This window comes from Bombus bifarius, unplaced genomic scaffold (assembly GCF_011952205.1).
Source record: "Bombus bifarius isolate JDL3187 unplaced genomic scaffold, Bbif_JDL3187 scf7180000008359, whole genome shotgun sequence".
NCBI lineage: Eukaryota > Metazoa > Arthropoda > Insecta > Hymenoptera > Apidae > Bombus > Bombus bifarius.
Genome location: NW_022884612.1, coordinates 85,168 through 97,883, shown reverse-complemented (window position 1 = coordinate 97,883; position 12,716 = coordinate 85,168). Strand labels below are relative to the sequence as shown.

General features: G+C 36.0%; 3 protein-coding genes across 9 annotated transcripts in view; 2 read left to right on the top strand and 1 right to left on the bottom strand.

The window, feature by feature from the left end:
* Nucleotides 1-4,752, top strand: part of LOC117212733 (elongation factor-like GTPase 1) — a 28,397-nt gene extending 23,645 nt beyond the window's left edge. The window contains exons 4-5 of the mRNA XM_033457752.1: nt 2,528-2,715; nt 4,542-4,752. Of these exons, the coding sequence (XP_033313643.1) occupies nt 2,528-2,715; nt 4,542-4,730 (377 nt within the window). The 3' untranslated portion in view covers nt 4,731-4,752. The remainder of the gene's footprint in view (nt 1-2,527; nt 2,716-4,541) is intronic.
* Nucleotides 4,753-6,030: 1,278 nt separating this feature from the next.
* On the bottom strand, nt 6,031-7,848 carry LOC117212738. Its single transcript, XM_033457766.1, has 2 exons — nt 7,670-7,848; nt 6,031-7,550 (listed from the first exon to the last, which is right to left on the bottom strand). The coding sequence occupies exons 1-2, from the start codon at nt 7,685-7,687 to the stop codon at nt 6,327-6,329; spliced, it is 1,242 nt and encodes a 413-aa protein (XP_033313657.1). The 5' UTR covers nt 7,688-7,848; the 3' UTR covers nt 6,031-6,326.
* A 97-nt stretch (nt 7,849-7,945) lies between these two features.
* LOC117212735 (ATP-dependent Clp protease ATP-binding subunit clpX-like, mitochondrial) lies at nt 7,946-12,698 on the top strand. 7 transcript variants are annotated; one of them, XM_033457759.1, is made up of 8 exons: nt 8,054-8,488; nt 8,548-8,862; nt 9,379-9,534; nt 9,627-9,824; nt 9,921-10,069; nt 10,192-10,381; nt 10,600-11,501; nt 11,617-12,053. In XM_033457759.1, the coding sequence occupies exons 3-8, from the start codon at nt 9,465-9,467 to the stop codon at nt 11,866-11,868; spliced, it is 1,761 nt and encodes a 586-aa protein (XP_033313650.1). In that variant the 5' UTR covers nt 8,054-8,488; nt 8,548-8,862; nt 9,379-9,464; the 3' UTR covers nt 11,869-12,053. The 7 variants fall into 7 exon arrangements, with proteins under 7 accessions (XP_033313652.1, XP_033313651.1, XP_033313654.1 ...); XM_033457761.1 differs by lacking the exons at nt 8,054-8,488; nt 8,548-8,862 and adding an exon at nt 7,946-8,032; XM_033457760.1 differs by lacking the exon at nt 8,548-8,862 and having other exon boundaries at nt 8,049-8,488.
* The last annotated feature ends 18 nt before the right edge of the window (nt 12,699-12,716 follow it).

Genomic DNA, 12,716 nt, shown 5'->3' with positions numbered 1-12,716 from the left:
CTCCACTCCACTTCGCTCCACTTTGCTCCATTTCACCGGCTCCCTTCTTTCCTTGTATCCTTACTTACAATTAGACATTTTCCGTTTTGCCCTCTAGTTTCCTTTCCTCTTATATTATATTTTTATTTTATATTTGCTTCATTCTGTCCGAATTTATGGAAAAGTGGTGAAATTTAAATGATTTGACTCTAGTTAGCCAATCGAAATAAACTATAATTGATTATCAAATAAGTAAAAGTATATTGTATCCTGGAGCCGTTTGGAAAGTTTCGGAAATGCAAGTAACCCGATAAAATTAGGTAGTTCTTGGAAAACCGTTCGTATCAAAATTTCCAACACGATATAGACGGGAAAATAAAAAGAAAATAGTCTACGTTGTACGTGGAAATATCGATGGGAAGAGGTGACGCGAAACAGATAATCGGTGCGGATGCTTACCTACCTACCTAGCAAGTAGGTACTTTTACACACGTATAGTCTGTAGGCGGTGGTTCGCGCGATCCACGCGATCCACGCGATCCACGCGATCATACGTACAATAATATTCTAAAGATGATAATATTCAAATGCTCGAACTCGCCTGTTAAATGGCAAAAGCTTTCTACCTACTTTGACTTTGCCGGTATATTTCCACCGTTCTTTTTTCCCTTTTCTTCGCTGTTATAGCCCGAACCATCCTCCTCTCGATACTCTGCACCTGCGCCCATCGAGTATCTCCCTTTTTCCTAAATATTTCGTTACGCGGTTTCCCACGCGAAAATATTTACACTCGCAAACCAAATTTCTCCCAGCACAATAACGAAAGAGACAGCTGATACGCATCTATGTTTATGGAACGGTTTGCGTATCCTTGGCGTACACCTGAATTTTCCGTCAGCTGGATATTTCTTTCGAGCAAATTTTTACGTTCGAACAAACTCGTGGATTTTCTCTTTCGAAGGATCACGATATTGTACACCCAATATTTCTACCGTACTAGAACGTCGATCCTCGACTTTTATATCTTCTTGTCTCGTGATTAAAAGTCCGCATTTACGTTAATGGCCTGACGCTATATTACTTGCAAACAATAGACGATATACTAAATCCTAACAGATTTTCCAAAGTTCTGATCGTGAGTTTGAGAATCGCTGTTTCATTGATCGACGCCGCAATCCATTCACTCGTACCTTTTTTCTTTTCTTCTACTGCTCTTTATTCTTCTCCTTCTTCCTTCTTCTTCTTCTTCTTCTTCCTCTTCTTCTTCTTTCTCTATCCACCTGCATCGCGTTAGTCTTACTCTCCTCTTATTTGTGAAAACAGATCGAAATGAGACCCAATTCGCTCCGCTCCGCTTCGATCTGATCCAATCCGATCCGATTTGATCCGATTTGATCTTGTCTCGTTTCGTCTCATGCCTACTTTATTTCTATCTTATTCCCTCAACTTTTACATATATTTCGCAACAGATTTCTTTATTATAAATATTATTTAATCGTAACGTATAATCTTAACGAGCGAATCTCGTATCTACTAAATGCTAAATCTGAATGTTTTGCTCTATAGTCTTTATGTAGTTTGTTTCATCGCTATGGTTTCATGTACAATCTTTTAAGGCTTAGACGATACACGTTAAATTTTAGAAGACAACGTTTTACTTCGCGTGGATTTCACATTTAACGAGGAACGATATTCATCGTAACTTTTCCACAAGTTCGCTCTCTTCGTTCGGAGAACCACTGTATGTGGCATGAATGAATTCTTGCTATCGAAGAGGGGAACGAGACTCGGTTACGATTCGGCGAGGAGCTTGAGAGCAAGGTGGGACTGAAAGAGTAGAGCATCGAGATAAAAGTCGCAGAGGGGAATCGTAGAGTTGGACGTATAGTTAGTTAGAGGTGAAACTCTCAACTCTCAACAGTGAGATTGCGGCATGGTAGAGAGTGTGTGTGTGCGCGTGTGTGTGTGTGTGAGAGAGAGAGAGAGAGAGAGCGCGAGAGCGCAGCGTATTGGTGTCCATGCCTGTGTATACGGTGAGATCGTAACGTTACGAGTAGGTAAAAAAAGGGGAGATACGCCAGATTCTTGCATGTACCGGCGATGAAAGAAGGATGGAAGAGGACAGGCGAGTGCAGGTGCCGCAACCTACGACCGGAAACTATCCTCCTTGCTGCGACTTTTAATGCAGTGCAACTACGTCTTCACCGTCCTAGGGAAGAATGTCGATCGACCAACAGAAAAAGAAATCACACGATTCTAGCGATGGAACGGTACCCATCGACGTAACCATCTTCCTCATTTATCAATTTCCTTTCCTTATCAACCGTTTTTATTCCCATAAAAGCAGAAAGAAGATCCTTTCGATAAATAACACCATTATCAATGACTCGCCGCCATATTCCACTTTTCTATAAATCGAAATAATCTGGCAGAAAAATAATGTATAGCCAGAACATTTTCTCTCACCACAAGCTACCGAACTAAATTATTCCCTGCGAATGAATTCTATAATACATGCGTAACTCTAATAGGTTTGATTTTGTTTCAGGAAAACTGTATGCGGCATTTGGAAAGAGACAAGGCCGTGTAGTTGCCGCGGAAAGTGCTCTCGGATTCGGTGGACAGTTTCGCGTGCTTGCGACTTTACCTGTGCCAGAGAGCTTTCAACTTGCCAGAGAACTGCGAACACAGACATCCGGGCTGGCTAGTCCTCAACTGGTTTTCAGTCATTGGGAGGCAAGTTTTTCCATATAAAGAGAACACGCAGACAATATCTCGATGTTTTCCCGTGTTTCTTCGTCGCGTTATTCCATTCGCGTCGTTCAATTATTGCTGACGATGGAAATCCATCTGATCGGTTATATACATATATATATATATATATGTGTGTGTTTGTGTGTGTATATGTACACACACACACACACGCACACGCACACACTATATATATATATATATATATATATATATATATATATATATATATATATAACTCTATATATATAACCCTATATATATATAACCCTATATATATATATGTCGGGTTTACATTAGAATTAGGGTTAGGGGCGTGAAACGAATCTTCGTTTGGATTACACGTCGTCGTTATGCAATAGAGAAGACATTGGCTAGTGCAAATACGATTATCATAGAACCGGACAAGTAACCGTGGTAATTAGATACTCGAGAAACTAATGACAATGATCCTAGGTTCGATAACGAATCCGCGGTCGACGGGATGATAGATGAACGTACTCACAAAATCTAAGTCGGACGCGTAATATTCACTGGTCGTAAAGGAATGCTCTTTTCATCGATGAGATCGCGAGAGAAAATGCCTTTCCCGTCCCGATGATGCCACAGAGGAAAAACTATATTGGGGTGTGTCTAAGGACACGAGATCATCGGATTCGTCGAGGAAAGCCTTCGTTCAGAAAGTAAGGGAAACTGGCGTTGCTGCTAATTGGTCAATCTCCATATCGGTGGTTAGAAAAAGATGCTAGCCGCCCTCGAGGGAAAGTTGCCAGTGGGAGACGTCGCTCGTTGAAAAATAGGTCTCCCCTATTTTCCCGTAGTTGGGACAAAGTCTGTTTGTCTGTTTGAAGGACCTTAGTTGACTAAATCTTAAGATTTATAACGGGCCCTCGGGCTAGCTGAACATGTACTGCGGAGACGCATCGACATCTGGCAATCATCTTACTCGAAGAATAGGGTCTGCGTGTGGCGAGCTACGGGACAGAGACCGTTGGAATGTTTACTGTCGAGTGTTACAACTATTTCCTTTTCAAGGAGAGCTATAGAATTATTCCATGCCTTTGTTAGACAAGGCGTTCATCCCGTGACCGCGGCTACGTTCGGCGACTGGCTGTCGCCTCGAGCCCAAGCTCATTATCACAACTCTCGAACAATTACAATCGGATTGAATAACTACAATTGTTTAATTACAGCTATAGTAGACTCTAGGTTACAATGTTGCGGGATTAATCAAAATTCCAAAGACTCCGGTGTTCTTTCATCTCCGACGTGTAAATATATATATATATATATATATATATATATATATATAGGTTATAGAGTTATATCATGGTTAATCAGTTATTAATTATCCCAACGAGTCAAAGTGATCCTCTCTTTCCTCTCGTAAACACGCTTCATTTGTTTGTTTATATTGCTCTTCTAGCTATTTCACAAACAATATGCTGATAAGTAAATGCAAATAATTTAAAGTTTTATTCGATTACTTCGTGTTGCTGTTGTTTTACCATTTGATAGAAATCTTGGGATCTATTGTAATTAATTAATTTAACGTAATTAGTTAACGTGTTAAACATGTTATTTAGTGGACAAATTTTGTATGCCTTAAAGTACAGCGTCCTAATTGCAGCAGCATACTTTCGCTTGTGTTAACACCATACACGTTACTCATCGCGTTAAATAGCAATCTATAACGTAACGTGACATGTGTACATACATATATCTCGTTAAGAAACAAACTATTTCGGCGCTTTACATTGCAATTTTGATATAACAGGTTTTTCTTTTTTTTTTTTTTTTTTTAATAATAGGTTATCGAGCAAGACCCCTATTGGACGCCTTCCACGGACGAGGAGTACCTACACTTCGGTGACAAAGCAGATAGCGAGAACAGAGCTAAAAAATATATAGATGCAGTCCGTCGACGTAAAGGTTTACCTGTGGATTCTCAACTGGTTATGCACGCGGAAAAACAACGCACTCTATCCAAGAATAAATAATACTGGATAAATAATACTGAAACCTACTCTATACTCTATGCACCTCTGTCATACGACTTCCCACTCAGTCTGTGTACCATTCGCCGTACGCGCGATCCGGCACGTTGCGTTTCTAAATATCCTAACATTTCCACGTTAAAATTAATTTATAAAAATTCAACTTTTCGCCATCATCGAGTCAAACAGCTGAATAAAAATATCTACATATGTACATTGAAACAAACTGTACGAAGTGTTGAACCTTAAATAATATAACTTAAATAGATACTCAAAATGATAGAAAAAAACCAGTCAGATGAAAAAGTTTCAAACCAGTTTTACGATAGTGTAAGAACTACGCTACTTGGACAAAATAATCTGTTTTGAATATATTTTTCTGAATAGCAAAAAGCAGCGATAGAAACGCGCAGCTACGACTACAGTGCAGAAATATTGTATTGAATGTATTAGAACCTGAGAAAAGATGAAAAAGTAATTAGTATTAAATTGATGTTAAATTCGATTGTCTTGCACACGTGCTCATTAAGGTGTTTATAGCGCGAATATCTTTCAAGAGTCAAACACTCTAGGAAGAAATTCTTTAGCAGTTTGTATTTTCTACGCGCGCACACTAACAAACAATTCAGACATCGACATAATTGCAACTTCACGTTACAATTACATATATGCCATTTCGTACGCCGAAATTACCAGTATTACATATTTCACTTTTATTTTTACTTCTTTTCGAGAGCAGTGAGGTGCGGGCTAAAGTTTTCTTTAAAAAAACGTTCTTCTAGTCATTTCACGCAACATATTAGCTTTTTAACAATTTTTTTAACAACGATTTTTCTCTACTTAATCGAAAAGTCATTTTTGCAGCGACTTACTATAGCGATTATAGGAGATAAAACTTTCAAACTTGAATATTTCTATTTCGATAAGGCCAGGCTGTTTAAAAATAGAATCGTATATAGATAATATATTAAATAACGTATCGTCAAAGTTTCAAAGAAAATTATACGAAAGTCAATCTACTTTAATACTTTAAGTTAATTCCATTGAACTCTGTCGATACGATTCTCTTATGTTTTTGTGATTGGTATATATTACGGCATACGGTATTACGACGTACAGTATGTTGGAGCAACGAATGAACAAGGCATCAAGAAAAGAAAGGAACGATATTTGCTTGGGAAAGGAGCAATATTAGCTTGAGAGGGAGGGGGAGAGAGAGAGAGAGAGAGAGAGAGGCAGGATGGAGGGACTTTAAGCGCTGGACGCACATTATTTACCATATATCTGAAATTAAAATACACACTTTCAACCATAATATGATCTATGTGTATACCGATATCCATTTTCTATACTGATTATTGAAATGAGATTAATTGAATAAAAACAAGAGTAAAATCTTTCAGTTATTAAGGACTTAACAATCATTTTTAGCTGTATTCGTTGTGTTTGCAATTGATGTCAATTTCACTTTAAAATGTTCAACTACAACTTTCCTTCTCAATATATCGATCATCGTTTATTAAAATTAACATAACGTTGTTCCTTCATTTCGAAAATTATACAACAAATGTATTTAATAGAGATGTCGAAAGTAGTTATTTAGTTTTCATCAAATTTAATCTTTTTCCCTTGAAACCCCTGTTTCATAATATCTTGTTGCTTCTTCTTTGCGATCCAGGAAGGATGTAGATTTTCATATACTGGACAACTTATTTTATTAATTTTCTCCTCTTCTTTAACTTGCGTATCTTTCTTATTTCGCTTCCAATGTGTATCGCTTCTCTCTGTCACGCCACTTTGATCATGAATAATGTTTGCGCAGTTCATTTTTCGTCCTCTACCCCCCTTTCTCTCTTTGTATGTGTTTTCGTTATACAGTTTATACTTTTTCTCTTTAATTTCACGCAACTTAAATATATCACGACTAATATGATGTTGACCGCTAGTGTTTATCTCTTTAGAAAACAGAGTATCGCTTGAACCCAAAGTTACTTTATTTCTATGTAAAAAAAAATCATCTGTGTTTTTTAATGATTCCGCTGTTTCGTTACAACACTGCTGATTTTTAGTTTCCTTGTATTTACCAGTTTGTTCTTCTATTTCTTGCAAAACTTCCATGAATGGTTTAACGGTGGCCTCGTCGCTAATGACTTTAGTGACAGTCTTAGAACTTTGGTCAGACCTACAGTCTATTTCTACATCTTGCATTTTTAATATCCTCCTTGAACTACCTCCATCGTCTTTAGATTCTGTATTCAATTCCCTTCCTTCCGATAATCTTCTACATTCTCCGTTAACCTTCCTCCTTTTTTCACAAGGTACATCAGCGGAAGATGTAACATCACCTGCAATTTTTGTGTTCCCTTCGTACACTTTTTCTACAGTGTTGTTTGTATCGCATTGTGATTGGTTCGAATGCTTTTTTAGGACATCTGTAGGCCCTTTTCTTTTCGACGAATGCCTCTGTTTCCTCAACGAAACATGTTCACTGTAGTCTGGAAACTTTTCCTGAAATTCTAGTATTTTCGAACTTAAAGACTTGTAACGAACAACTTTCGCCATAGCCCGAGTTCCATCGTCAGTGTGTGTGTTTTGTAATATGTCTTGCAGGCATTTAAACCTAGTAATTCCGAATTTTGATATCTCATCGTCTTTAATACCTTTTAACGCAAATACTTCCCTTAAAAGTTTATCCGCCTTATTCTTATTTTTTTCCAATTGTTTTTCATTACCGTTACCACTCCGTAACCTTTTCGCTTCTCTGATCAGTTTATTTATTACACAGATACGAGCCTGACGAATGCATTGTCTTAATAGGACAATCTAGAAAATTAATAACAGATGGTAAAACGTCTTTATACGATGCAAAATAATTAAAAACAATCGTTTGCATGCGAATTTTAACAAATCAATTCTGTATTAAAAGCATGTTAATGACGTACCTCGTTATTTATTTCCATCCTTTTTGCGTTATACGTTTGAGAACAATTGTACCCAAATATTGAATATTTAGGTACAATTACAATTAATAGCAATAAAGCATCAACGAAACAAACAATGCACTCTTTTATATCACCGTCTTTTGTCTCTTTTTACACGGTACTACGGTACACAATACGACATGACATACATATACATGACATATATATACATACATACGTACGTACGTAGTACAACGTAATTTACTATAGTTCAAGTTGCAGTGGGGAAAAACGAACTATACGCTTTTTAATCGAAAACAGAAATGGTAGAAAAAGAGGAGGGGTGAGGATGGAGCATAGGAAAATGAGCATAGGAAAGAATCGGTGAGCTAAATTTACGATTGGTTAAAATTATTTGAAAAATTTATTACAATTAACTTCAAGGTAAATAGAACTATAATTATTGATACGCGTTTAATATTCGCTACCAAATACGTAACTGCTTGGATATGTTTATGTATGTATAAGCAGTAATACGTACACAGAAGATATTAAGCGCCCTCGAGTGACCATATGCACAGACGTACTGACGTTTCGTTATTTCGTAAAAACGTCATTGTGTGTAGTGTGTGCTCGCGTTAAGAACATTGATAAACTTTTATCAAGAAATCTAACAGTAAATATATGAAAAAATAGTCCCATTCAAAGAAGAAATCGAACGATTTGGTATAGAACAATTGTTCGTTTGAGTAATTGGAAACAGCGTATATCATCCATCAGTCAGAGAGTTTATCACGATCGTGATAGACTGAATATATACTATATTCGCCACGTATGTAGGTACGTGTGTACAAGATCATACCATATAATTCTTCAATATTTTGGTCGGTGGTTTCTAGATATTTCATTGACATGGAGGTAAATTGAACATTGTTTTCAAACGAATTTTAACAAAGTAAATATAATAACATCGGAAAATTTCGGAAGACAGTCAACAAATGACCTTGAATCATGCTTCGAGCGATTATTGCACCTTGTAACGCGATATGTCAGACGGTCGTGTTTATAGATTAATTTCTTTCCTTGTTCCATTCGCGGTAACCAATTGACACAAGATTTTTTGGATTATTGGATTTTCTACATATGTTTCGTGGAAGAGATGAATAAATTATGAATAATAAGAAACTGTTTATGCATTAGTGTTTATTTGTCAGGTTAGTATCTTCGATATTTTAGTACTTTCGTTAACTACAAGTTGTCACTGTTTATTTTTACATTGACATTGCCTCTGTGTTCGTATTTTGCTTTCCTATGCATACATCAAAATTGCAATTTCGTCGTTCAAATAGATCAACTGATACTATTATTAATGTTTCTTTTGTACTCTTTTTTTTTCTTTTTTTTTTTGTCATAATGATTATTCTTATTGTTCGTTATTCAATGAAAGAAGCATACAATTTTTATACATATATAGATTTCATGCTATTTGGGTAACTCTGTCCACTTTTATATATAGTTTATATTTTTTGTCTATAATGTCTCCTTCTACTTTACATTCAATCTTCCATGATCTCTTGTACAAATCGTTAATGTACAAAATTATACTATTTGCACGTATAATACGTTTAATATCTTTGATTACATTAATTGAGATTTTCTAATTTCTGATTTCAATTTTCCTTTAAAAAAGATCAATCTATCTTGTTTTAATATCTTTTGTTTTTACATAGATTTTATCTCAAGCGAGTCTGATAATTAATGCAGAACCACTTTCTTTGCTTTCCACATTTTGTTTGCGTAATAAAAACAAACAAAGATGAGCTGCGTTCGTTGCTGCTTAACCAGTGCCAGCCGCATTGCATCTTCAAATCATATGGCAAATCATGGTTAGTAGACAATCTATACTACATTTGAAAACTATGTATTAGCGATTGTTTAGTCTGGCTTAAATATAAATGATTATTTCTTTCTGTATTAGTTCACAAAATCGTAAGAGTAGCTGTGATTAGATCGTTGACGGTTGGTACCACTTTGGGAAAAGCACCCTCCGAACCTACTCCACCTGGTAAAGATACTAACAGTGGTGCGTCATCCACTGGAAATGGCGGTGGGAAGAAAAATACTCTTACATGTCCAAAATGTGGTGATCCTTGTACACACGTAGAAACTTTTGTGTGTAAGTGAATAATACTTGAATGGTTTTCTGCATGAGATAACTAACTATAGAGACGATCTAGAGTTATCTATGGTATAAAAACATATTTTTGGTCAGCATCAACAAGGTTTGTCAAGTGCGAGAAATGTCATCACTTTTTCGTCGTTCTATCGGAGGTAGATTCAAAAAGAAGCCTTAAAGAAGCTTTAAGGCCAGATGATACAAAACAAGGATTTTATAGAAAACCACCACCACCACCAAAGAAGGTAATGATTTTATATGATAGTATATTATAGGCTAGTATTATTATTCTGAACAGCAGAGAACTTTGTATATTATTGTACAATAAGTTATTATGACAGGTATTAATATGTATCGGTATTTTCAGATTTTTGAGTACCTAAACAAACATGTTGTAGGTCAAGAATATGCTAAAAAAGTTTTGAGCGTCGCTGTTTATAATCACTACAAACGAATCTATAATAACTTTCCAGTGCAGAATTCAATGCAAGGTTCTATTAATGCAAGTGGTACACAAGATTTGAATCATCCCTTCACTCATAGAGGTCTTAAACCACGTAAATAATAGTTTCCCCATTTTGTACATAATCCAATATAGAAATATGATATAACACGTCCGACTGAGAATAATTAAATAATATTCAGTTCTAGATAGATTTTATACTAATAAATAATGGTGTAAATAACATTGTTTCTAGTCTAATCAACCAAACATTTATTTGTATACATAGATATTTCATTTAACAAATGACATTCATTCTTCGTTATACCGTAGACTTACTACATATTTCAACTATTGGAAATTCGCTCGGCGTTGGATTCCAGCAATATCCTACAGGAAACGAGTATAAATCAACAGAAAATCAATCAGTCTCTGGATCTGATATCCTTGATAGTAAACAACATCAATTGAAGTTGGAGAAAAGTAACATCTTGTTACTTGGCCCAACTGGTAGCGGGAAAACGTTGCTCGCTCAAACAATAGCTCAATGTCTCGATGTACCTTTTGCTATTTGTGATTGCACGACGCTGACACAAGCAGGGTACGTTGGTGAAGATATAGAAAGCGTTATTGCAAAATTGCTTCAGGATGCAAATTACGTAGTGGACAGAGCGCAAATGGGTATCGTATTCTTAGATGAAGTTGATAAAATTGGCGCTGTTCCCGGCATACATCAACTGCGAGACGTTGGCGGAGAAGGTGTACAGCAGGGAATGTTAAAAATGTTAGAGGGTACGATTGTGAACGTACCGGAAAGAAATAGCTCTAGAAAATTACGCGGTGATACATTACAAATCGATACTACGAATATTTTATTTGTTGCTTCCGGCGCGTACAATGGATTAGATAGATTGATTTTGCGACGTAAAACTGAAAAGTATCTTGGATTTGGTGCATCGCCGTCTTCTGAGAGTCCAGGAAGAAGAGCTGCGAATTTAGCAGACGTCGCAAACATGTCACCCTCTACGGAAAGAGATAACAAAGAGAAGGATTTGCTGTTACAACAAGTCGAAGCAAGAGATTTAATTGATTTTGGTATGATTCCTGAATTTGTTGGCAGATTTCCAGTCCTGGTACCATTTCATACCCTCGACAGAGATATGCTTGTTAGAATACTGACCGAACCTCAAAATGCCATGGTGCCTCAATATCAAATGTTATTCTCAATGGACAAGGTACAAATTAAATCGTTTCGTCGTGCTACTTACAATCAGATTTGTTCAACGCATATACGTATACGTAATTTAAGATTCACGAGTTGTTTACATATATATGTATATGTGTTTACAGGTAGAATTGACGTTCACCACGGAGGCTTTAAACGCGATAGCGTCATTAGCAATGGAGAAGAAAACTGGCGCAAGAGGGCTGCGAGCTATCATGGAATCACTGCTTCTGGAGCCCATGTTCGAAGTGCCAGGTAGCGATGTAATGTCAGTCCACGTAACTGAAGGATGTGTACGAGGACAAGAAAAAGCACAGTACATTAGAAGAGGTGATGTCACCGAGGAGGAATTACACGCTCAGCATATACACAATTAACATATAATTCATATTAAGAACCTGCCACACATCTGATCGATTTCTTGAAAAAATTGTTCAAAACTATATCTTACGATAATAGTTTTCAATCTAACACAAATTTGTGAATAATATGTGTTCATTATAATCTATGTTTCTTTAACAAAACAAGATTATGCCACATGGATAACATTAAGGAGAAGAAAGAACAAAATGCAAATAACACTAGGAGATTATGCAATTATAATTATTCTGTATTAATTTGTACCGCATGCAGTACGAATGCAGATAAAACAAATCGATTGTGGTATGCAATTTACTCTGTGTTCAAGCAATTCGTAACAATATCGACAAGTTTGTTATTGAATTATTTCTAGATACACGCGCGTGTGTACATGCGCCTACACACAAATTTTCACTTATAAAAGTGAACGGAAATTTTATCGTGATCTTAGTAGATTGAGATCATATAAATTAAAAGCAAAAGATACTCGGATTGCTACTACTATTATGCAAAAATAAATTTAACGTAATATTTTAGCGTTTTACAATTATGATATCTACGCGTCTGTTCTACATATTATTGTAACGCAGATAGAAAACGCAATTAGTGGATATAACATCTGTTAATATTTAGGTATTGTACAATATTGTGTAATATATACAATGTAAATGATTCACGCATATATATTACATTATAGTTACTAAAATATGCAAAACAATTACAACTATACGATCAAGATTACACGAAGCTAGTACAAATTCATCATATATTGTTACATACATATAAATACACATCTTGTTGGAACTGAAAAATTGTATGAAATAGACTTGACTCTCTTTCATTTTGAGATTATCTTTAAACAATT

What these genes read in the sequence shown, in the direction of transcription:
- LOC117212735 (XM_033457757.1), top strand. Translation starts at nt 9,465, where the DNA reads ATGAGCTGCGTTCGTTGCTGCTTAACCAGTGCCAGCCGCATTGCATCT. An exon ending in ACACGTAGAAACTTTTGTGT is followed by an intron (nt 9,825 to 9,920) that starts GTAAGTGAATAA and finishes ATTTTTGGTCAG; the next exon opens with CATCAACAAGGTTTGTCAAG. An exon ending in TGTTATTCTCAATGGACAAG is followed by an intron (nt 11,502 to 11,616) that starts GTACAAATTAAA and finishes ATGTGTTTACAG; the next exon opens with GTAGAATTGACGTTCACCAC.